At 35.6% G+C, this 26,239-nt stretch overlaps 1 protein-coding gene across 1 annotated transcript; it reads left to right on the top strand.

The window, feature by feature from the left end:
• The first annotated feature begins 290 nt into the window (after positions 1-290).
• On the top strand, positions 291-25,881 carry LOC113889547 (alpha-amylase 2B-like). The gene is made up of 11 exons (XM_027536364.1): positions 291-573; positions 11,750-11,963; positions 12,299-12,445; positions 13,498-13,695; positions 14,086-14,316; positions 15,129-15,262; positions 18,000-18,122; positions 18,216-18,315; positions 21,045-21,163; positions 21,270-21,395; positions 22,715-25,881. The coding sequence occupies exons 2-11, from the start codon at positions 11,796-11,798 to the stop codon at positions 22,902-22,904; spliced, it is 1,536 nt and encodes a 511-aa protein (XP_027392165.1). The 5' UTR covers positions 291-573; positions 11,750-11,795; the 3' UTR covers positions 22,905-25,881.
• The last annotated feature ends 358 nt before the right edge of the window (positions 25,882-26,239 follow it).

The following is a 26,239-nucleotide window of genomic DNA, read 5'->3' as shown; positions in this document are numbered from 1 at the left end:
GCAAAGCTTGGATTCAAAATTAGATTTCCAGTTTAGAGATTTTGTTTATAGTCTACTTACACTTAACTAATTTGACACAATTATACTCTAATCTGTGTCTTTAAGGTTATTTTAACAAAAAGTACCCCACCATAGATTTATATAAATGGATCAGGGGAAAAAAAGACTGACTGAGTTTGGGAGAGGATATTGAGAATGAGAAAGGAAAACAAATAGAAAGTAAGCAACTGAAAAGGCGTGGTGTCATTAGAAGAGGAGGCAGGGGAGCAAACTGAGCTGGGGGAGGGAAGTCAACAGTTTGCTCAGGAAGCAGGAGGGAGAGTGGCCAAATCTGGTGTCATGTGGAGCTCAGAGTATACTTTTTGTACAAATTAGATTTGGAGACTTTGAGCAGGATTGTAAGAGCACCTCTTGAAAAGAAGAGTATAGGAAATCTATAAAATCCTGAATTCAGATTTTTTTTTTTCCTAACTGAAAAGAAAACTAAACCAGAACTGTGTGATTTTGTTGTTTTATAATTGGAAAGACTGAACTATGGATTTGGGAGACCACTGACTTAGGGAAGTTGATGTGGTAAGTTATTAAAATGGTTTTGAGTGTCATATAGTTCTTCCATTTTTTTCTCAAAATGAGTGATTTCTGTCATATGCTTTGATACGTTCAGAGTTCACAATCTATTTTAAACTTGTTGACAACTCAAGTTTCAGTATCCAGCAGCACAAAATGTACTCTGTGTTGAAATGCATCTGGGCCGTGGCTCAAAATGTTTCTCTCATTTTATAAGTGTGGTATGTAAATTTGATTGTCTTTACCTTCATTTCTCTAATCTTTACATGTGACTTATCCTGAGAATAAACCTTGTAGATAAGTCTAAGTAAACAGAACTTTTTTTCTTCTTAACATTAGATATGTTTTATTGAAACTTCAAATATAAATGCTCCCTAAAGAATATTGCTTTGTTAAAATATTATCAAAGATCCTATTTAATGTTTTTTAGGAATTCCTAAGACGTGTCATTTGGTAAATTATAGTAACTATTAGAGTTTTAAAATAAAAATAAATTTCCACTTTTTAGAACAACCCAGAAAATATGAGGTGTGGGCAACAGAGCACTGATACTAGTATTACTGTGAATAGCTTCTCTGAGTAGAACCACTTTAGAAAGACTATAATAGCAAGTAGACTATAATAACAATAGAAGTAGATATAAAAACTACTTCAAGTTCTTATTTTTCTGTTTTATTATTAATGCCAAAGATGTCAAGAATTTGCAGTATTTACTTTTCAAGATATAAATATCTGTTTTAATGTCTCTGCTCTGAAGTTTATAACTCTTTAACTTAGATGAAAATTAAGATTACATGAGAAAACATATGACAATGGCTGATCCTTGGTAAAAGTTATTATATGTTTTCATATCTCCACCTATGCTCTAATACTAATAAAATCCCCCAAATTGTGTCTGCAGGTTATCCTTTATTCTAATAATATTTTTATATGCTTTGTGAAAAACGCTTGTTGTTTAAAGGACAGTTCAGAGATAACTGATGAGGCAATGATGAGAAGTTTTTACAAAACTAATTTGTAGTCTGCCAGAACCTCTAAAGAGGTTTAAAAAGAGAGAGCTGGAAAGAAAGAAAAAGAAAAGAAAATGGGGAAAAATTACAAGTGAAAAACATTCCTAGTTTCTTCTTATCACCATCTGTTCCTCTGGGGGGATATGAAAATACTCTGAGATGTAGGAAATACTTGAGAATTTGGGAAGAGTGGAATGGAAAGACAATATTTAAGATGAAAAGTGAAAGTAGGATGAGAGCATGAGTTTCTAGCAGTTGAATAGCATCAGAAGTAAAAATAACAATATAATAATAACATTACAGCAATGAAATATTGATACATTGAGCTTTTACTGTATCCATGCACTGGTATAACAACTTTACATGTATTGATCAGTTTAATCATCATAACAGCTCTATGCAGTACATATTGCTTTTTTCTAGTTTATAGATAAACTTTAAGGTCACACAGCTGATAAACATCAAGGTCAGGATTTAAACTATATTTTGTGTAACTCCTAAAGTCTCATTCTTAACCATTACATTTTAATATTTGAAACCTTGAGTCAAGTGTGAAGTTCAAATGATGCTCTTTTTCTCTCTCAACTCTTTATCACCATCAGTGCTATGTCATCCACTCTCTACTCAGTCTTTGCTATTCTGTTTCTAATATTCATCTATATTCAATTAGTTTCTTGTCCTCTTTGCAAATTTTCCTTCCTTTCTTGTTATTGAAAACATTTATTTGGTAATTAAACTCCTCTCCCTACTTTGAAGGCAACTTTATATGTTCCCTCCTAGCTGACCCGTCATATAGACTGCAAAGCTATAACACTGGATTCAACATCCGTATTGGTATCTTGTCAACTTTCAAGAGTCTAGCTCTCCAGGTCTGATAATCCCACCAGAGTGCATTGGCCTATACATGCTAGTTGCTTATAATGGCATTTGTTTTGATTGGTTGGCGTCTGTGCTAAATCAGTTGTTAAATATTTTGTGTGTCATTTCTGAAACTATCATTTCTTTGTTGAAAACTGCCAAATCTCTCTTCTTTCTCCATATCTAGTGTTTTTTAATACAGTAAACTCAATATATCCCATAATCACTCTTCAGGGTCCCTAAACCAAGTCTGCCTCTAGATTACACTATGAATAATAATAGTATTGTCATTGTTCTACTCACTAACTTTTAAATCATAGAGTCACTAACCTTTAAATCATAGAGTTCTCTTTGATTCTTCCTTTTCTCTATTCCCCTACATTTGATTAGCTACCATTTTTGTAGAATTATCTCCACCAAATGTATTGTTGGGCTTCCCTGGTGGCCCCGACAGTAAAGAATCTCCCTGCAATGTGGGAGACCCAGGTTTGATCCCTGGGTTAGAAGATCCCCCAGAGAAGGAAATGCCAACCCACTCCAGTATTTTGCCTGGAAAATTCTATGATCAGAAGAGCCTAGCAGGCTATAGTCCATGGTGTCAAAGAGTCAACACGACTGAGCAACTAACACACACAAATCTATTGTCTCTCTCCCCTTTATATCATTTCATTATTGCTGAATAACAATAACTTACTATGTCTCAGATATCTCTTTGTCGACTAAGTAGTTCTTCTATTGATTTAGCTATGGAACAGTTGTTCAACTACAGTTAGCTGGTAGGTCAGCTCACATGATTGGAAAGGCTCAGGCCACTTAAATCTCTCCACATGGTCTTCTATCCCAGTTATCGCACCACAATGGTTCTCAGATTTTCAAGAGATGTACAGATGACAATCAAACTTCTGACTGTGTCTGTATCTTGTTTGCTGATATCCCTCTGGACAAAACAAGTTATAAACCAACTCCATAATCTATGTAGGAAGAGATTCCACAAAAATATGGATACTGGCAAATGTCATTCATTGGGTGGCACTTATTGGTACATAGTCTCCAATTTTTATTTTACTACTGAAATCCTAGTTCAGGTTTTTCATCACTAGTCTGTTTTACTATTGCATAAGTTTCTATCTTTGCCTGCCAGTTCTCTTTGCCTGCCAATCCAATCCATCTGCTATACTCCAGAAACTCTAATCATGTTACATTCCATTTTAAAAACAAGCAAAACCTTCTGTAGCTTCTCATAATTTTCAGGAAAGTCTGCTTACTTCTCCCTGACTTTGCAAGACTCTCAATATAATTTTACTAAGTCCTATTGCTCCAACACTTCTAATTCAGTGTTCTATAAAACTATATTCAGTTCAGTTCAGTCGCTCAGTCATGTCTGACTCTTTGCAACCCCATGAATCTCAGCACCCCAGGCCTCCCTGTCCATCACCATCTCCCACAGTTCACTCAAACTCACGTCCATCGAGTCAGTGATGCTATCCATCCATCTCATCCTCTGTCATCCCCTTTTCCTCCTGCCCCCAATCCCTCCCAGCATCAGAGTCTTTTCCAATGAGTCACCTCTTTGCATGAGGTGGCCAAAGTACTGGAGTTTCAGCTTTAGCATCATTCCTTCCAAAGAACACCCAGGGCTGATCTCCTTTAGAATGGACTGGTTGGATCTCCTTGCAGTCCAAGGGACTTGCTATTCTCCTTGCCCAATTCCTACAATTGATACACATTTTTTTCTTATTTAAAAACCATTTCACTTTATCTCTTTTCATTAAAATAAAACTGATTCTTCAGGGCAGTTTTCAGTCAGTTCAGTTCAGTCACTCAGTTGTGTCTGATTCTTTGTGACCCCATGGACTGCAGCACACCAGGCCTCCCCTTCCACCAGCTCCTGGAGCTTGCTCAAACTCATGTCCATTAAGTCGGTTTTGTCATCCAACCATCTCATCCTCTGTCATCCCCTTCTCCTACCGCCTTCAATCTTGCCTAGCATCAGGGTCTTTTCCAATGAGTCAGTTTTTTGCATCAAGTGGCCAAGTATTAGAGTTTCAGCTTCAGTATCAGTCCTTCCAATGAATATTCACAACTGACTTCTTTCAGGATTGAGTGGTTTGATCTCCTTGCAACCCAAGGGACTTCAAGAGCCTTCTACAACAACACAGTTCAAAAGCATCAATTCTTTGGGCAAACCACTTCAGCTCTTGTGTTAAGAACCCCATGAACAGTATGATAAGGCAAGGCAATTTTACATTCCTCTATTCCTGTCAGTCACAAGGGATTTTCCTATAAATGGAATCCCAGAACACTTACTCACATGTCTCTTAAAATAATGATTATGTCTTTCATTTTATTATTGTTATTTGTATTTGTGCATGGACTTGTCCTTTCTCAGGCTTAATATGATAAAGGTGCTACAACAGTGCTGTCCAATAGAAATATAATGAAAACCACATATGTAATGTAAAAGTTTTAGTAGCCATATTAAAAGAGATAAAAAGAAACTAGGGGATTTAATGTTAATAATAAAATTTTATCTAGCCTAATTGGGCTTCCCTGGTTGCTCAGATGGTAAAGAATCCTCCTGTAATAGGGGAGACCTGGTACGATCCCCGGGTTAGGAAGATCCTCTGGAGGAAGGCATGGCAACCCACTCCAATATTCTTGCCTGGAGAATCCCCATGGACAGAGGAGCCTGGCGGGCTATAGTCCATGAGGTCACAAAGAGTCAGGCGCAACTGAGTGACTAAGCACAGCACAGCCCAGTGTATCACAAAGTATCTCATCATACAAATAAATTTTTTACATTCTTTTTCATACTAACTCTTCAAAATCTGAAGTATATTTTCCATATATAACATGTTTCTGTTTCAGTTCAGTCACTCAGTCATGTCCGATTCTTTGCAACCCCATGGACTGCAGCACACCAGGCCTCTCTATCCATCACCAACTCCTGAAGTTTACTCAAACTCATGTCCATTGAGTTGCTGATGCCGTCCAACCCCCTCATCCTCTGTTGTCCCCTTCTCCTCTTGCCTTCAATCTTTCCCAGCATCAGGGTCTTATCAAATGAGTCAGTTCCTTGCATCAGGTGGCCAAAGTGTTGGAGTTTCAGCTTTGGCATCAGTCCTTCCAATGAACATTCAGGGCTGATTACCTTAGGATGGACTGGTTGGATCTCCTTGCAGTCCAAGGGACTCTCAAGAGTCTTCTCCAACACCATAGTTCAAAAGCATCAATTCTTCAATGCTCAACTTTCTTTGTAGTCCAACTCTCACATCCATACATGACTACTGGAAAAACCATAGCTTTGACTAATGGAGATTTGTTGGCAAAGTAATGTCTCTGCTTTTTAATATGCTGTCTAAGTTGATCATAACTTTGCTTCCAAGGAGTAACTGTCCTTTAATTTCATGGCCTCAGTCACCATCTGCAGTGCTTTTGGAGCCCCCAAAAATAACGTCAGCCACTGTTTCCACTGTTTCCCCATCTATTTGCCATGAAGGGATGGGACCAAGTGCCATATTCATTGTTTTCTGAATGTTGAGCTTTAAACCAACTTTTTCACTCTCCTCTTTCACCTTCATCAAGAGGCTCGTTAGTTGTTCTTCACTTTCTGCCATAAGGGTGGTGTCATCTGCATACCTGAGGTTATCGATACTTCTCTGAGCAATCTTGATTCCAGATTGTGCTTCTTCCAGTACAGCGTTTCTCATGATGTACTCTGCATTGAAGTTAAAGAAGCAGGGTGACAATGTACAGCCTTGACCTACTCCTTTTCCTATTTGGAACCAGTCTGTTGTTCCATGTCCAGTTCTAACCTGACCTGCATACAGATTTCTCAAGAGGCAGGTCAGGTGGTCTGGTATTCCCATCTCTTTCAGAATTTTCCACAGTTTGTTTTGAGTCACACAGTGAAAGGCTTTGCCATAGTCAATAAAGCAGAAATGGATGTTTTTCTGGAACTATCTTGCTTTCTCACTGATCCAGTGGATGTTGGCAATTTGATCTCTGGTTCCTCTGCCTTTTCTAAAACCAGCTTGAACATCTGGAAGTTCACGGTTCATGTATTGCTGAAGCCAGGCTTGGAGAAATTTGAGCATTATTTTGCTAGCGTGTGAGATGAGTGCAATTGTGTGGTAGTTTGAGCATTCTTTGGCATTGTCTTTCTTAGGGATTGGAATGAAAACTAACCTTTTCCAGTCCTGTGGCCACTGCTGAGTTTTCCAAATTTGCTGGCATATTGAGTGCAGCACTTTATCAGCATTATTTTTCAGGATTTGAAATAGCTCAACTGGAATTCTGTCACCTCCAGTAGCTTTGTTTGCACTGATGCTTCCTAAGGCCCACTTGACTTCACATTCCAGGATGTCTGGCTCTAGGTCAGTGATCACACCATCGTGATTATCTGAGTCATGAAGACCTATTTTACACAGTTCTTGTATTCTTGCCACCTTTTAGTATCTTCTGCTTCTGTTAGGTCCATGCCATTTCTGTCCTTTATCAAGCCCATCTTTGCATGAAATGTTCCCTTGCTGCTGCTGCTAAGTCGCTTCAGTCGTGTCCAACTCTATGCGACCCCATAGATGGCAGCCTACCAGGCTCCCCTGTCCCTGGGATTCTCCAGGAAAGAACACTGGAGTGGGTTTCCATTTCCTTCTCCAATGCATGAAAGTGAAAAGATAAAATGAAGTTGCTCAGTCATGTCCGACTCCTAGCGACCCCATGGACTGCAGCCTACCAGGCTCCTCTGTCCATGGGACTTTCCAGGCAAAAGTACTGGAGTGGGTTGCTATTGCCTTCTCTAAATGTTCCCTTGGTATCTCTAATATTCTTGAAAAGATCTCTGGTCTTTGCCTTTCTATTGTTTTCCTCTATTCCTTTACAATGATTGCTGAAGAAGGCTTCTTATCTCTCCTTGCTATTCTTTGGAACCCTGCATTCAAATGGATATATCTTTCCTCTTCTTCTTTGCTTTTCACTTCTCTTTTCACAGCTGTTTGTAAGGCCTCCTCAGACAGCCACTTTGCTTTTTTGCATTTCCTTTTCTTGGGGATGGTCTTGCTCCCTGTCTGCCGTACAATGTCATGAACCTTTGTCCACAGTTCATCAGGCACTCTGTCTATCAGATCTAGTCCCTTAAATCTATTTCTGACTTCCACTGTTTCCCTACTTTCTTCAATTTAAGTCTGAATTTGGCAAGAAGGAATTCATGATCTGAGCCACAGTCAGCTCCTGGTCTTGTTTTTGCTGACTGTATAGAGCTTCTCCATCTTTGGCTGCAAAGAGTATAATCAGTCTGATTTCCATGTTGACCATTTGGTGATGTCCATGTGTAGAGTCTTCTCTTGTGTTGTTGGAAGAGGGTGTTTGCTATGACCAGTGTGTTCTCTTGGCAAAACTCTATTAGCCTTTGCCCAGCTTCATTCTTTACTCCAAGGCCAAATTTTCCTGTTACTCTGGGTGTTTCTTGACTTGCTATTTTTGCATTCCAGTCCCCTATAATGAAAAGGACATCTTTTTTGGGGTGTTAATTTTAGAAGGTCTTGTAAGTCTTCATAGAACCTTTCAAATTCAGCTTTTCATCATTACTGGTCAGGGCATAGACTTGGATTACTGTGATATTGAATGGTGTGCCTTGGAAAAGAACAGAGATCATTCTGTCGTTTTTGAGACCGCATCAAGTACTGCATTTTGGACTCTTTTGTTGGCTATGAGGGCTGCTCCATTTCTTCTAAGGGATTCTTTCCCACAGTAGTAGACATAATGGTTATCTGAGTTAAATTCACCCATTCCAGTCCATTTTAGTTTGCTGATTCCTAAAATGTTGATGTTCATTCTTACCATCTCCTGATTGATCACTTCCAATTTGCCTTGATTCATGGACCTAACATTCCAGGTTCCTAGGCAGTATTGCTGTTTATAGCATCGGACTTTACTTCCATCACCAGTCACACCCACAACTGCGTGTTGTTTTTGCTTTGGCTCTGTCTCTTCATTCTTTCTGGAGTTATATCTCCGCTGATCTCCAGTGGCATATTGAGTACCTACCTACCTGGGGAGTTCGTCTTTCAGTGTCCTATCTTTTTGCGCTTTCATACTGTTCACAGGGTTCTCAAGGCAAGAATATTGAAGTGGCTTGCCATTCCCTTCTCCAGTGGACCACATTTGTCAGAACTCTCCACCATGACCTGTCTGTCTTGGGTGGCCCTACACAGCATGGCTCATAGTTTCATTGAGTTAGACAAGGCTGTGGTCCTTGCGACTAGATTGGTTAGTTTTCTGTGATTTTGATTTTCAGTCTGTGTGCCCTCTGTTGGAGAAGGTTAGAGGCTTATGAAAGCTTCCTGATGGGATAGACTGACAGGGGGATCGTATTTCAAGGGTTTAATAGTGAAGTGTTCCTTGTGGCTACCATATTGGACATTACAACTCAAAAATTCTATGAGAAACTTTGTTGTAGTACATAGAATGTTGACCTGTGCTAGGACGATTATCAAATTTCAATTTTGTAACTTATTATGTGAGCCTGAACAATTTGTTCAGTCTCTCTAAGCCTTAGTTCCTTTATGTGTGCAAAGTTTCTGCAATGATTAGAGTAGACTATATTATACAATTTCTGACATAATGTTCATTTGTTTTAAAAAAAATCAATGTGGACATGACCCAAGCTACACCAGTGTCTTACACAATACCTGAATTTTAGAGTCTGTATGTTGCAAACATTTATTGATTATGCTATTTGTTTTGTAAGGACCATTAACTATGAAGTCTACCCTTAAGAAAATTTGTTCCAGAATCATGGCCATATAAATATTTACTTTTTACAGAATTAATCAAGTATTACTTATTAATATCATATAAGTTCAAAAACTATCATAGAGAATAGTCCTACCTTACTATCAAGATAAACTTCATAAAGATGCTTTATGCATCTGAAAGGAAGAATAGTTACTAGGTATTCAAGGGTGATAGAAGGGAACTTGAAAATACTTGAAAGTCATGAAGGAATAAAGTTGCTTGTAAAATATAAAAGAATTTTAGTTTTGCAATGGATGGGTGTTAGGGACCGTGTTTGTGTTTCACTCCACCACAAAATTCAGATGTTGATACGCTACCTCTCAGTGGGATGATATTAGGCAATGACACCTTTGGGAAGTAATTATGTTAAGGTAAAGTCATGAGAGTGAAGTTCCCCTGATAGAATTAGTGTCCTTGTAAGAAGCAAAAAAGTGTAAAATTCTCAATGGTCTACACCATGTGAGGATAGAAGAAGAAAATGTCCATCTGTGATCATGGAAGGGAGCTTTCACCAGACACTGGATTTCTGATATTTTGATCTTCGGTTCCCCAGACTCCACGAATGTGAGAAATAAACATTTAATTATAAGCCATCCAGTCTATGGTATTCTTGTTACAGCAGCTTGAACTAAATTATAATTTTTTTTAAAAATTTGAATATAGAGATTATTCACAAAGTGGGTTGGAGAAAGGACTGAAGCAGAGCATTAGGATTCATAGAGTGCTCTTGGTATTTCCTCCACGAAGCTAGTACTTCATTTTTCCTCATCTTAGTAAATGGTGTCACCAAATACCCACTTCTTTAGTTTTTCTCTTTCCCTTATTCTTGAGCTCTAATCTATCTGTAAACCTATTGCCTTTTTACCTGTGAAATGTGTTCTGTCACTGCCCCAGTCCAAACCATTTACTTCTTTCCTAGACCACTGAAAAAGCCTACTGATCTGTTTGCCTCTATTCTTGTCTTCCTATAAGCTACTTTCTTCACAGCAGAGCACTAATTATTTTTAAAAGCTAATCAGAATCTTTTAGGTCCCTTTATTTGACCCTCAGTGGCCTTCTCTTTCATTATATTCCATAGGGCCCTACATGATCTGGCCTATTTCTCTTGACCTCATCTTGTTTTCCTCTCCGCTTTGCCACCTGCTTTAGTTGCACTGACTTTTATTTATTTTATTTTATCTTTTTAGTGTCATTTGAGTATTCTTAGCTTTTTCCTACTTTGGACTTTTACTATTGCACTTTCTTCTAACTAGATTACTCTTTTTCTGATCTTAAAATAACTGCCTTCTTCTAATCTTTCAAATTCTACCTGAAAATCACTTTGTCAAAGGTACCTTCCCTGACTATTCAGTCTAAAATACACTGATGGTGAAGTCATTTTCTATTTTATTACACTGTTATTTAATACTAGTTCTTATTGTCATCTTACATTGGTTTACTATTATCTACTCATGTATTTTCTTTCTTTTCCACTATAATGTAAGTTGCTCGAGAACAGTATCTTGTCTGTCTTGTTCATCATTGTATCCTGAATATTATCCATGTTCTTAGCAAAAAAACAGACACTTAGTTAATGCTTGTTGAATGACTAGATTAACTTTTTTCCACCAGTACTATATTCTGTCTAGTAGAATTTCATGTATATTAAGAAGGAAAATGGATGTGAATTTATTAACAGTGTTTTATCATATATAAGAGATACTCGGTTATAAGAAATAAGAGAGGGAAAAAAGCCACACTCTACTGCTACAGCCAATGCATTAAGCACAGGATTTGATGAAGAGGGGAGGAAGGAAACTCTGTTTCCTCAATTCACGGTCATTCATCTTCCAAGTGGTTTCTTAAATCTTGGTGCAGAAAGTTAAATGATTACAAATTTGGTTGAGGGTAAAACCAGAATGGAATTGAATAGTCTGTTTTTGTTTTGTTTTATTTTTTGAAACTGAAATGTTACGAATATTTGAAATATTTTGACTGTGAATTCAGTTGACTCCAATTGTTTTTTCCTTCTATTAATAGAGGACTTCAGAAATAAGGTCTAATCCTAGCTAAGTAATGCATGATTATGAACTTTATATATATTTTAATATTCTCTCAATAAGGAAAACATTGTTATAAAAGGTCATTTAGATCACGACTCTCCAAACTCCCAGCCATGGACCAGTACCAGTACCAGTCCATGACCTATTAGGAACTGGGTCTCATAGCAAGAGGTGTGTACAGCTTATGAGCCAACAAGGCTTCATCTGCCACTCCCCATTGCTCCCAACACTCGAATTACCACCTGTACCATCCCCCACCCCTGGTAGCCATGGAAAAATTGTCTTCCATGAAACAAGACCCTGGTACCAAAAATGTTGGTGACCGCTGATTTAGGTGGTATTCCTATGAGATTTTATGGATGTTCTTCATCCGTTTAATGTTATTATTAATAGTTCTGTTCAGATTATGAATAAAGAGTCTGTGGTCCAAGTGTTTATTCATGTTAACATTTACTTTGTAAAATATTCTTCTTACAGGAATACAGATAGTTGCTGGAAAGAACACTGACAACTTCAATGCAAAATGAAGTTCTTTCTGTTGCTTTCAGTCATTGTGTTCTGCTGGGCTCAGTATGCCCCACACACCAAAACTGGACGGACATCTATTGTCCATCTGTTTGAGTGGCGCTGGGTCGATATTGCTCTTGAATGTGAGCGATACTTAGCCCCCAAAGGATTTGGAGGGGTTCAGGTGAGTATTGTTCATTGTATAAGTTGCAGACTTTGCTGTGCTGAGAGTAAGTGGTAGTATCCTCTGTGTCTGAAAGCTGGGACAACATTTTACCTCACAATTAAAGTACTCTAAGTAAAACAGTTTTCTGAGGGAAAAAAAAAATTGAAATTGTTGGCGACTTTGTTTTATTTCTAAGATAATTTTTTTCACCAGGATATTTAATAGTTGCAAAGAAATGTAGCTGCAAATACAAAGATTCAGAAGTAATTTTAGACTGTTGATTAGTTTCTAAAATATTCAGTGATATGAAGTAAGCCATAATTTGATGCTTATTAAGCTTGTTTTATTTGTAGATCTCCCCACCCAGTGAAAATGCTGTGATTACTGACCCTTCAAGACCTTGGTGGGAAAGATACCAACCAGTTAGCTACAAGTTATGTACAAGATCAGGAAATGAAAGTGAATTCAAAGACATGGTGACTAGATGTAACAATGTTGGTGTAAGTGAATTAAAGTTTTCCTTAAACATATTATATAGAAAAATAATTTATCTCTCTTGCCTCTTGTTCCTTGTAAGCAGAATAATTTTCATATATTTTGAAATTTTACTTCATACTTTAGCTACAAATAAATTTTATATTTTTTAATTTTATATTTTAAAAATATAAAATTTAGTTGTTACCTAATATTCAGCTTTTTTAATTATTTGTATATATGCCATTTGTCCACTAAAAAAGATGAAGGAAAAGTTTAAGGCCACAAGCTTAAAGCAAAATAGCAAGTTTTAACCCCTTTTTCTGTACACATTCCTCGGAAATACTTTTCCAGTTTTGAATAGGAAATTCTACTTATAATATTTACTGATAGGTTCATGTGACTTGTTTCTCCACCCATAATCCCAGGTCTTCCTTCCCGCAGGTTTTATGATGATATGTAATTATTTTCTCTTTGATAAGGAGGATAATGAGAGACAATACCTAATTTTATTTCTTCTGATCCTAAATAGATACTAGAGGCTGGCTTCTGTTTTTTAGGATGACCCATGTAATTTCAAAAATCAATAATCTCTCCTTCCTCAACTGATTCTGATCTCCTGCCAATAATAGTGTCTTTGCATTTTTTTCATAGTTTGGGGTTCATTTAATTTATCATACTCAGTGCTTACGCGGTCATGTCTGACCCGTTGCAAGCCTATGGACTATAGCCCGCCAGTCTCCTTGGTCCATGGAATTTTCCAGGCAAGAATACTGGAGTGGGTTACCATTTCCTTCTCCAGGGGATCTTCTCTGACCCAGGGATCGATCTCATGTCTCCTGCATCTCCTGCATTGCAGGCAGGTTCTTTACTGCTTGAGCCATTTGACCAAGTGGCTGGAATGCATGTAGGGCTTCAGTTCACAATGCTTTCTTTTACACTTGACTGTTGCTTTTCTAAGATGGTAAGTTATAAAATAACAAATATTTTGGAGTGTCATCAATGTGCTATAAACTCTAAATAATAATATAAATTTCTACCTCTGTAAGCCAAACTGAAATAGAAATTTTTCTTTCAGGTTCGCATTTATGTGGATGCTGTAATTAATCATATGACTGGAAGTGGTGTGAGTGCGGGAACGAGCAGTACTTGTGGAAGTTACTTCAACCCTGGAACTAGGGATTTCCCAGCAGTCCCATACTCTGGATGGGATTTTAATGATGAAAAATGTAATACTGGAAATGGAGAAATTAAAAGCTATGATGTTGCTTATCAGGTACTTAGAAAAAATGAGCTATCTATGCTTTTTATTATCCACATGTAGTTTACTGATCTCCATTTTAAATGTTAGTTTAGATTGTTTAGAAAAACAAGATTCCAAGTCTGTTAAAAATAATAATTTCAAATCAATATTTAAAACATTCTCTGAAATCTAATTTTTCACAATGAAAAATGTCATCCACTGCATTTTCTACATTCTCTATTTTTATAATGAAAAATATTTCTAAGGTATGTCCATAGTAGGATGTCAGTAACTTAAGAGACCAGTGCAAAGAAGGCACTATAGAAATATCTATGAATATTAATGAATAAATGAAAATAATTAAATGGATTCTCAGGTGGAGGTGATGTTCCAAGGATCAATCACAAAGTTTTACTTCTGTAGGTCAGAGATTGTCGTCTGGTTGGTCTTCTTGATCTTGCATTGGCGAAAGATTACGTGCGCTCCACAGTTGCTGATTATCTAAACCGACTCATTGACATTGGTGTAGCAGGGTTCCGAATTGATGCTTCTAAGCACATGTGGCCTGGAGACATAAAGGCAGTTTTGGATAAACTGCATAATCTAAACACAAGCTGGTTCCCTGAAGGAAGTAGACCTTTCATTTACCAGGAGGTATGTCAATACATGTGTATGCTAAGTCACTTCAGTCTTATCTGACTCTTTGCAACTCTATGGATCGTGTCCATATAAAATAATACCATTTATTATTCATCAGAGTATAATTCATCAGTATTCATCAATAATTTATCAGAAAATAAATGGCAGATTTCATTAAAAACAGTTTCTGTAGATTAATGGATGAATCATTTATATAGAAGAGTGTTCCTTAACCTCCTTTTATTCAGACTGTATGTTTATCATAAGAGGTTTTTTATGCAAGTTCTGATAATTTATATAGGTTGCAAAAATCTCTAAGTCATATAATGTCCCCAGAAGTCATTATAGAAGACAGATAATAATATAGTAATTGTCTTAAGACAGGTTATCTGACTTTAAATCTTGGCTAGAGCACTATTTAGATGTATAGTAAATTGATCAACCTGAGGAGCAATTTTTTCAAAATTTATCAAAAAGAATAATGATAATGGTTATATCTTTATATTATTTGGAGAATTAAAGAGGTAATATTTATCAAACACTGAGAAATATTGTCAGCCAGGCATTAAGTGCTATATAAATATGAGCTACTTTTATCATTTATGATTAAGACTAATTTGGACAGCATTCTTACAGGACAACAGGTTACTTTGTCATGCTCCTTTTAATATTGTAGTATATATTTTAGCAAAGAAAAATAAGAATTTTGATATAAGGAAAACTATTTGGGGCATTTCATAAAAATAGATAAAGCTATTTTCTATATAATTTTAACTTATTAGTTAAAATTCTTTCTTAAATGATATTTTTTTCTTCATTTCCATGAGGTAATTGATCTGGGTGGTGAGACAATTACAAGCAGTGATTACTTTGGAAATGGCCATGTGACAGAATTTAAGTATGGTGTGAAACTAGGCACAGTTCTACGCAAGTGGAGTGGAGAGAAGATGGCTTACTTAAAGTAAATGAAATATGATTTATCCTTTGAATTATTTCACAGATTTATTTGTGATATTACCCCAGCATGAGTTTTCTTCTTAATACATTTTATTTAGACAACTTTCAAGGATTCATTTATTAATAACAAGTGTTATACTTCCCTAACTGCTAAGGGATCATCATCATTATTTAGAATGTCAATCACAAAGAGGTGCTTTTTGAGATCCAAAGCATAATCTAGAGATTTTAATCTGTGATTTTGATCTAGAGATTTCAACATGACTCTACTAGATTTGACTAATGTTTGCATATAATTTTCAAGCCCAGGTTATTGTTAAAATGATTCTATAATTTATGAATGGCTTCCTACAATGAAGCCATGCTATAGAATTACATATATTAATCAACTAATTGATTTCAAATATTAACATTATAACAATATAATATTGAAGGCTTATTTAAACCCAGTTTCTCATTCTGTATAGTATGATAGTGGATGTTGGTCCTTCTAAAGCCCATCTAAATTATAATATACTGAAAATTTTAAAATATCTTTTATAACAAAAATCTTATATCTGTAACATGAATGTAATTTAAGTAATTCCTACATATATACATGCATGGAATATATTCCTAGATAAAATTAAGGTTCTTTCAGTTTTTAAGTATCAAAAAAGACACATTTTTCATTTTTACCAAGAATTTTATTGAACAACATATTCACCATTTAGTTCCACTATCTTCTGCCAGGCAACTTCATAATTTTATCTATTATACAGTATCTACTTTTCATTCTTTGTTGCAATTTTGTTTTTATTTATTTATTTTTTAATTAAATTTTATTTTATTATTATTATTTTTTTTTTTTTACTTTACAATATTCTATTGGTTTTGCCATACATCAACATGCATCCACCATGGGTGTACACGTGTTCCCCATCCTGAACCCCCCTCCCACCTCCCTCTCCATACCATCCCTCTGGGTCATCCCAGTGCACCAGCCCTAAGCTTCTTGTATCCTGCATCGAACCTGGACTTGCGATTCATTTCCTATATGATATTATACATGTTTTAATGCCATTCTCCCAAATCATCCCCCTCTCCCTCTCCCACAGAGTCCAAAAGACTGTTCTATACGTCTGTGTCTCTTTTGCTGTCTCGCATACAGGGTTGTCGTTACCATCTTTCTAAATTCCATATATATGCGTTAGTATACTGTATTGGTGTTTTTCTTTCTGGCAGTTTTGTTTTTAAAATGGAATTTTTTATTTATGTCTAATTAGAGAACTGCATGCAGAAATATAATCAAGAAGTTTTTTTCCCCACTTAACGATGTGGAACCCAAATATCAAAGCGATTAACCTAACCACGCTGGTACAAATGATTTTCAATTCCTGATTTGGGTATTTTGAATGTGTTGGCTATCACATGTGTGGTATAACATTGATTGCTCTCAAAAGTGTCTCAATTTGATTACTATAAACTTCATCTGGTCTACTAGACCATGGAACATCATCTAGTGTGGAATCTCAAACATGAAGATAATGTAGTTTAAAAAAAAAAAAAACGATATAAATTCCTCCTTTTCCTCTAGCTTAATGAATATCATTTATTCAGTATAAAATCTTTATATGTTCCACATGTTAAGAATAAATGTACATTAAATCTTGAAAAAAAAAAAAAGAAACTTTGTAAAACTTCACAAAAATTTGCACTTTTGACACATTCAATCAGTAACAGTGCCTTCTCCATAACCTGCTCAAATCGTTTTTTGCATTTCTGCTGCTGCTGCGTCACTTTAGTTGTGTCCGACTCTGTGTGACCCCAGAGATGGCAGCCCACCAGGCTCCTCTGTCCCTGGGATTCTCCAGGCAAGAACACTGGAATGGGTTGCCATTTCCTTCTCCAATGCATGAAAGTGAAAAGTGAAAGTGAAGTCGCTCAGTTGTGTCCGACCCTTAGCGACCCCATGGACTGCAGCCTACCAGGCTCCTCCACCCATGGGATTTTCCAGGCAAGAGTACTGGAGTGGGGTGCCACTGCCTTCTCCTTTTGCATTTCAGTTGCATTTAAATGTTTCTTGAAATAGTGGGCTTCCCTGATAGCTCAGTTGGTAAAGAATCCACCTGCAATGCAGGGGACCCCAATTCGATTTCTGGATTGGGAAGATCTGCTGGAGAAGGGATAGGCTACCCACTCCAGTATTCTTGGGCTTCCCTTGTGACTCAGCTGGTAAAGAATCTGCCTGCAATGTGGGAGACCTGGGTTCTATCACTGTGTTGGGAAGATCCCCTGGAGAAGGGAAAGGCTACCCACTCCAGTATTCTGGCCTAGAGAATTCCCTGGTCTGTATAGTCCATGGGGCCTCTAAGAGTCGGACATGACTGTAATGAAGCATGGTATGCCAAAAATGCTGCTTTTTCTCTGCATCATTAATATTAAAATGGCTAACAAAAACTCACCAATTTTGATATTTTTTTTTTAAATGCATACTGCTATGACAGCTGTCACAACACAATCTAACTAAGTTGTTTCAGTTGAAAGATAACTAAGCACTACTAGAGCCATCTAATGGCAAAAAGCAAATGCAACCCAATATATCTATATATATTATATTTTAAAAGCCTTGAGAATAATTGTTTAATTAGAGAGAGCATTTCATTACAGGGTGCTATAGTGAAAGGAATACACATTTAGGTTATTCTAAAGTCATTGTAAAAGAATGCATATATGTGTTTTTAAGATTTGTTTTTTAATAGGAACTGGGGAGAAGGCTGGGGTTTCATGCCTTCTGACAGGGCACTTGTCTTTGTTGATAACCATGACAATCAGCGAGGGCATGGAGCTGGGGGAGCATCTATTCTTACATTCTGGGATGCTAGGTAAGAAACAAAGTTCTCCATCTTTAAATCTACATTTTAATGATGTTAAAAATATTATTTTCTTCTATAATGTTATAATTTTATGCCTTTTAGACTGTACAAAATGGGAGTTGGATTTATGCTCGCTCATCCCTATGGATTTACACGAGTAATGTCAAGCTACCATTGGCCAAGACATTTTGAGGATGGAAAAGTGAGTTTTGGTGCTGTCCAAAATATCTTTTTCTCAAACAAAAATAATTAATTTTGGTTTAATTTCTCATGATGGTATTACATTCACTAGTTTATCAAATATTTATTAAGTGTAAATCTGATATAGTGCTCTTTTAACAATGCAGTGGATATTTAAAAATCAAAAATGAATGATCTCTGTTGACAGAGTATATAGGTTGTTTCAAATTATAACAAATATACACTCTCAGCCAACCGGCCTACAAAAAAAAATACCCCTTAAAAATGAGGATACAGTGAGTAAAATGTATATTAAGGTATTTGGAAATTTAGTGAAGTTTACTTTTCAAACTGGAGATTTCAAATGTAGCATCATACAGCAACTTCATACCTCAAGGGGAATATCTATCTTCAGATAGATATTTCTCTAATTTCTAGTAGGTCCTTTTCAAGTTTAGAAGTCCACTACTACTTTTTACAGCAACTCATTCTATTCTTAACAGCCTTAATATTTAGGTGTTCCTTTATATTGACCCAACTTATAATTTCCAGTACAATTAGTCTTTTTTTTATTTCTGATGTCAGGAGTCATGGCATATGTTCATTTTCCTTTCTCCATAACATTTGCAAGGCTTTTTCAAGACTTCTGCATGCTAACAACTCTTAGTTTTATCCGTCATTCATCATACCATATGATTTAAGACAGATATTGATAACCTTCCTTGACATAATCTGTCTTTTCCTATGATTATCTTTGAAAGTACCAGTCAGAAATTTGGTCAATTTAGTAAAGGATATTGTTATATTTTGATTAATATATTTATTGAAAAAAGGAGAATGAAATAAAATAATATGTATTTAGCAATTATCATCTGTAAAGCATTTTTACATATCTTATTCAATTTTTATAGAAACTAAGTCATATCTTCATTTTATAGAAGAGGAAAGTGAGGCACAGAAGTTATGTGTATTAACTAAATTTTCCTTGTTAGTAGTAACAGAACCTGTTACTTATTCTTAGTAATAGAACCTAAGAATAAGAATTTAAATCTTGCTTTTTCTAACAATAAAGTCCTTGCCATTTCAATGACATTATACTCACTTCCAATAGTGATATTGAAAAGTCATTGTAATTCCTTGGAAAGATAATGAGAGGGTTAAAAAAAATCATTCCCTTGTTTGAAATACGGCACTAGAGAATGAAAAGTTAGGGATAAGAGAAATTCAGTAAAAATACTGAGCAAGTTGGATAGTAAATGAAGACACTACACAGACACAAATAGGACAGATTGGGTTCGGTGTACTAAATGAGTGGCTCAGATGGTAAAAATAAGGACACATGTAATGTTAAAAATGTAAGCTTTTATCAATAAATGGTGCTGGGAAAACTGGATAACTACATGTTAAAGAACGAAATTAGACCACTTCCTAACACCATTCAAAAATAAACCCAAAATGGATTAAAGACCTAAATGTAAGGCCAGAAACTATAAAACTCTTGGAGGAAAACATAGGCAGAACACTGACATAAATCACAGCAAGATCCTCTTTGACCCACCTCCTAGAGTAATGGAAATAAAAACAAAAATTAAAAAATGGCACCTAATCAAACTTAAAAGCTTTTGCACAGCAAAGGAAACTATAAACAAGATGAAAAGACAGCCATCAGAATGGGAGAAAATAATAGCAAATGAAGCAACTGACAGAGGATTAATCCCTAAAATACATAAGCAGCTCATGAAGCTCAATATCAGAACAAATAACTCAATAAAAAAAGATGGGGGGGACATAAGACCTAAACAGACATTTCTCTAGAGAACACATACAGATGGCCAGTAAACACATGAAAAGATGCTCAACATCACTTATTGTTAAAGAAATGCAAATCAAAACTACAATGAGGTATCACCTCACATCAGTCAGAATGGCCATCACCAAAAGATCTATAATTGAATGCAGGAGAGGATGTGGAGAAAAGGGAACCTGCTTGCACTGTTGGTAGGAATGTAAATTGATACAGTAACTATGGAGAACAGTATAGAGATTTCTTTAAAAATTAGGAACAAAATTATCATATGACCCAGCAATCCCACTACTGGGCATATACCCTGAGAAAACCATTATTAAAAAATACACATGTACCCCAATGTTCATAGCAACCCTATTTACAATAGACAGGACATGGAAGCAACCTAGATGTCCAGTGACAGATGAATGGATAAAGTTGTGGTACATATACCCAATAGAATATTGCTCAGACATAAAAAGGAATGAATTTGAGTGAGTTAAACTGAGATGGATGAACCTAGAGCCTGTTATATACAGTGAAGTAAGTCAGAGAAAAATAGATATATTAATGCATATATGTGGAATCTAGAAAAATGGTATGTTTGAACCTATTTGCAGGGTAGGAAGAGACTTAGACATAGAGAAGAGACTTGTGGACACTGCAGGGGAAGGAGGGATGGAAAATTGAGAGTAACATTGAAACATACATCACTATATGTAAAATAGATAGCTAGTGGGAAGTTGCTGTATTATTAAGGGAGCTCAACCTACTGCTCTGTGACAATGTGGAAGGGTGGTATTGGAGGGTAGGGCATTCAGGAGGGAGGAGGCATGTGTATACTTGTGGCTGATTCATATTTTTAAGCAGCAGAAGCCAACACAACATTGTAAAGCAGTTTTCCTCCAATTAAAAAAAAATTGAGCTTTTAAAATTGATTTTTTTTTTTTTTTTTGCTAATTGAGGATGTTAATGATTGGGTCGGGCCACCAAATAATAATGGAGTAATTAAAGAAGTTACTATTAATCCGGATACTACTTGTGGCAATGGCTGGGTCTGTGAACATCGATGGCGTCAAATAAGGTAGGAATACTTATTTAGACATATCCTCTAATAATAAACTTTCTTAACATTTTGTTTTAAACTATTGAAGCAGTCATCATTATTTCACATGCTCTTTTTTTTTTAGGAACATGGTTATATTCCGTAATGTGGTTGATGGACAACCTTTTACAAACTGGTGGGATAATGGTAGTAACCAAGTAGCTTTTGGAAGAGGAAACAAAGGATTCATTGTTTTCAACAATGATGACTGGTAAGTAAATATCAGTTAAAAATGATATTTTATGCTAATATTCTTGGTTTATTCTTTTCCTGCTCATTTGCTTTTTTCATCTCTGAAAAATTCTTTAGATGGCAGATTAAGAAAACATAATGATCAGAAAAGGCCAGAAGAAAAATGATGATGATGACTCTTATTCTTTTGAGCTCTGTTTATACGTACTTTCTTTTCTAAGTGGAGTTATTTTTTGTGCACTCTTGCATATCTTTGGTAGATATGATGCACATGTATATGCCCCTCATATAAAGTACACAGCATAGTTAATAAAAACTTTGTGAAATTTCTAGAAGAATGTCTTCTAGGGATTTTAAATCAATAATGGGAAAATGTTCCCTCTAGTCTGAAATATCTTTTTCTATAACTTTTTTTCACCTACTCTACTATCTGGTTTTTTGGTCTTCTTTTTCACTTTCCTGTCTCTTTGTGACAAATACTTTTTAAAGCATATATATAATGAATACATATAATACATATATAGGTCATTTAATCACCTCAGGAGATTTTTGAGTTTTTGTCTGAGACATCTCATACTGATTTTCATTTATGATACTTATAATTCTCTACCTCTAGCATACTGTTTCCCTTATAGAACTATAGCTCAGAAGACCTCTTTGCAGGCAGTTGCAATGTCTTAATCCAAGGCCAACTTCCATTCTTCTTAGCCCACTCTAGGCCGACATATATTTCACTGACAAAAAAATAAATAAAGTATATACTTATCTTCCCCAAGAATTCATTGCTAGTCCTTTGATGTCTGTCTTTTGTATGTCTGTCTTTTGTAGATGGGAGAAACAAGTTTATGAGACATCTTTATATTTTGAAACTGTATACTTCTTCATAGAAATGTGAGATTATTTTTATCTGCAACCTCAATTTATTTTAACTTCTTAAAAAATTTTTGAAGAAATAATCAAATTTAAATTCTTGAAAGTAATAAGTATATTCTTAAGTTCAGACAAAGGCAAATTAAAAATATTTGTGTTTACCAAAGGTAGTAATTTTCTCTAAGGGACATAAGTCACTCAAATCTTCACTGATACTCTTCAAACTTTTTTTTTTCTATAAAATTTATTATTGACTAAGAAACTCTGAAGTCCTCTATAAGAATTTTGTTGGCTCTGATAAAACTATTTACATCCACTGAAGAGGTCTTTGTGTTTGAATTTTATTTTAATTGCGAAATTGACTGCTTAGAGTTCTATAGCACACAGTTAAACTATTTTAGAGACAGTCTCTAATCTTGATTTTACTTGTGGAGAATTCAAGTTAAATCTTAAATTTCATTTTTACAGGGCGTTATCTGCAACTTTGCAAACTGGTCTTCCTCCTGGTACATATTGTGATGTTATTTCTGGAGATAAAATTGGTGACAATTGTACAGGAATTGAAATCAATGTTTCTTGTGATGGTAATGCTTATTTTTCAATTAGTAACTCTGCTGAGGATCCATTTATTGCAATTCATACTGAATCTAAATTATAAAATTTAAATTATATATATGTATATATATGCCCAGAGAAATAAAGTTTCTTTTATTATATATGTAATATGTAACTTTTCATGATTCATTAATTTTGGTAAAAGCTATAATAATCAACTTGAACAACTCAGAAAAGCATAAAAAATGATAATTATAAGTACAATCAACATTTTGTTTCATTTTAGAAGATTCTCATTATTTCTCAAAATAATTTCTAAGAACTCAGAAAGGCATGTTGAAAAATATGTTTGTTGCCATTAACACCATTTGCCCAGCTATGTATCTTTAATCCACATCTGTATTTCTTACATAAAATGTTTCTAACAGCAGCACAGCATAGCTTATTTAATGATGATTCCCATACAGTCATACAGGTATAACACTTGGGTGTTTTTCACAATATAAAGACCCTTTCATGGTTAAGAAATTAAAAAAATAAAATAAATTATGTAGTCTATAGTTCTTAATTCTCTTGAGCTCACAGGTATCTTCTCCTACTTTATATTCTTTCTTCTTTTTCTTTCCCTTTCATGTTAATAGCTTTAACATGATGATGTTGTATGGCTTTTGTTCCATCTCTTAACCCCTAATGTGGATGTATGTTTAGGTAGGGCTTTCATGGCACCCTATACTCAGATTTTCTTCCTGATCTTTTAGCTATTTATTCTCCTTCACTTTGACTGTAAATTTGGAATTTGTTAAGTCTCTCATCTAGGGTTTCTTATAACTCTCAGTTGTTTTATTTTCATGATTGAATCAGAAAATAGAAGCCATATCTTGGAAACTCTCTTTTCACCCATAAATCTTGTATCTACATTTGCCCGTTTCATATTCTTCTTTCATCCTATCATAATGAGCATAGAGCACTTCATTTTACCGAAGTCCATGCCCTCCATTTTCACCTTTTTGAGGACTTTATTTCTTAGATTATCCCTTTTCTTCTGACTTAACAATCTTTCTTTTTTAGTCCCCTCTCTCAGCTAAATAAAATCCATGACTCTCAATTTTTCTCTTCCTTGTCAAACTCCTAAGTTTTCATGACACAGTCTCAACGTCCTCAACACCAGTCATTTTTCATCCCCTTACTCCAGTTTCCATCATTACTTCATTTAATCTGCTGTTGTCAACATAATCAAAAATATTTTTGTTACTAATACCATGTACTCCTTTATCCTCATCTTGCTCTGTTTCACTACACTATTCAATATGGAGAGACACTCTCACTTCCTCTCTTCCTTTGGTCTCTATGATTCTACTCTTTCCTTATTTTCCTTTTCCTTTGCTGATTGCTCTTTTTCAGTTTTTTTTTTTTTTTTTGGATTAGCTTCTGTTTCACCTAAGAACTCAGTTGGATTTAATTCTCTGTCTCTCTAACCTCTAAGTGATTGCAATCATTTTCATGGATTTAAAACACATGCTTTGGCATAGAGACCTGAATCTGCCAACCAGAGCTCTTCTTCACCTTCACGTTTACAACAAATGCTTCACATCTCTACTTCAGTATTTCACAGACATCTCATATGTGGCATGTCCAAAATGTGACCTTCAATTTTTGTCTTCAGCAAACCTTTCATACTCCCTGCTGCTCTGTTTCACCACTTACTTAGAGACCTGTGATATTTCCTTCATTTTTTCCCTTTCTCTTAACTTGCCCTTTTCCCCCACATAAACCTTAAATCTACTAATTTTTATTCAAAATATTTCTTAATTCCTTGCACTTCCTTTCTTGTATGCTCTTCATTTTTCTTACCTGTGTTTCAAAACAACTTGTATCCTATTTGTACTGCTTTACTTCCTCAATTGATTTACTGGATTCCTTGATCGCTCAGTTGGTAAAGAATCCACCTGCAATGCAGGAGACCCCGGTTCAATCCCTGGGTTGGAAAGATCCACTGGAGAAGGGAAGGGCCAGAATACCCACTCTAGTATTCTGACCTGGAGAATTCCATGGACTGTGTAGTCCATGGGATCGCAAAGAATTGCACAGATTCACTTTCAGATTGAGTTCTTAAACAATATGTACCAGACTCTGTTCTGAGACTCAAGATTCAATAAAGACCAAAATAGAATACTATCTCATAGTATTATGGTGAGTGGTAAGAAGGAAAGTATAGAAAGTCATGAAAATACGAGGGGAATTTGACCTAATCCTGGATAAATATCTTTGTAGAAGTGGCCTTTGAACTGAGATTTGAATGATAAATTTGAGTTAGTTAGGGAAAGAGATGAGAAAAGAACATTCCAAGTAGAAGAGACAGAATTTCCTAGATGGGTTAAGGAGCTGGGTGAGTTTGAGTAACTAAAGATTAGTATGGCTAGAGGAAAATATAAAGAGGAGAGTTTGGGAGATGAGGCTTCAGATGCAGACAGGTATAACCATCCTGTAAAGAATTTTGGCCTTTTATCCTAAGGTAAGTGGTAATCCACTGCTCAATTTTGGAAAGGTGATGGTGCTGATAGTGGTTTTCTAATTTGAAAACATCACTCTGGATGCATATAGAGAATACAATGATTAGAGAAAGGGCTAAAGTAGATGCTGATATTGCAATGAACCCCTCCATAATCAAAAGAATAGGAAGTTCTGTTAGTCAGGTATTCTAATAGTAACAATTTCAGTAGATATCCTTCATGTTTTATTTTCCTGGACAAGATCTTTAAACTCTAGACAAATATCCTTGCTGTCAAATACTGTTATCCAATAACAGAATGCCTTTCAAATATCCTTTTTGAAGTTTGCAACCTTAAGTTCATAATGTTCATCTTCCTTTCCCTTCCCCGGGTGGGTATAGACCTTATTATCATGGTTACTGACTCCTCTCTTGAAAGGGTCCTCTGGATAGAATTTTATATAAAAGAAAGCAGATGATTCTGATATGTTACAAAACTGCTATGAATTGTTCCCAGGCCCTGGCTTGTGATTAGTTTCCTTGCATCCATCCTGCAATGCATTTGTTATAAACAATAAAGTCTGACTTTAAATTGTGAGTCTGTGGTGTTTTGTATATAATAATATTAGTAAAATAAGAGAGTTTAGTCATTTAAGAAAAGGATGGCTAGATAGTAGAAGTGGAGAGAAAAGAAAAGTCAAGAAATATTTAGATGGTAAATTAAGAATGTGATGCTGAATTGGACCTGAGTGACATAAAAGAACAGAGCTTCAATAGATGAAACCAGATTTCTGGTTTGCAGAACTGAATGGTGATGCCAGTCACTGAGTTATGGGACCGCTTATAAAGAACAGGACTTCCCTTGTGGCTCAGCTGGTGAAGAATTTGCCTGCAATGCGGGAGACCTGGGTTCAATCTCTGGGTTGGGTAGATCCCCTGGAGAAGGGAAA

Source organism: Bos indicus x Bos taurus, chromosome 3, assembly GCF_003369695.1.
Source record: "Bos indicus x Bos taurus breed Angus x Brahman F1 hybrid chromosome 3, Bos_hybrid_MaternalHap_v2.0, whole genome shotgun sequence".
NCBI classification, from domain to species: Eukaryota; Metazoa; Chordata; class Mammalia; order Artiodactyla; family Bovidae; genus Bos; species Bos indicus x Bos taurus.
This window is presented reverse-complemented; position numbering and strand designations above follow the sequence as displayed.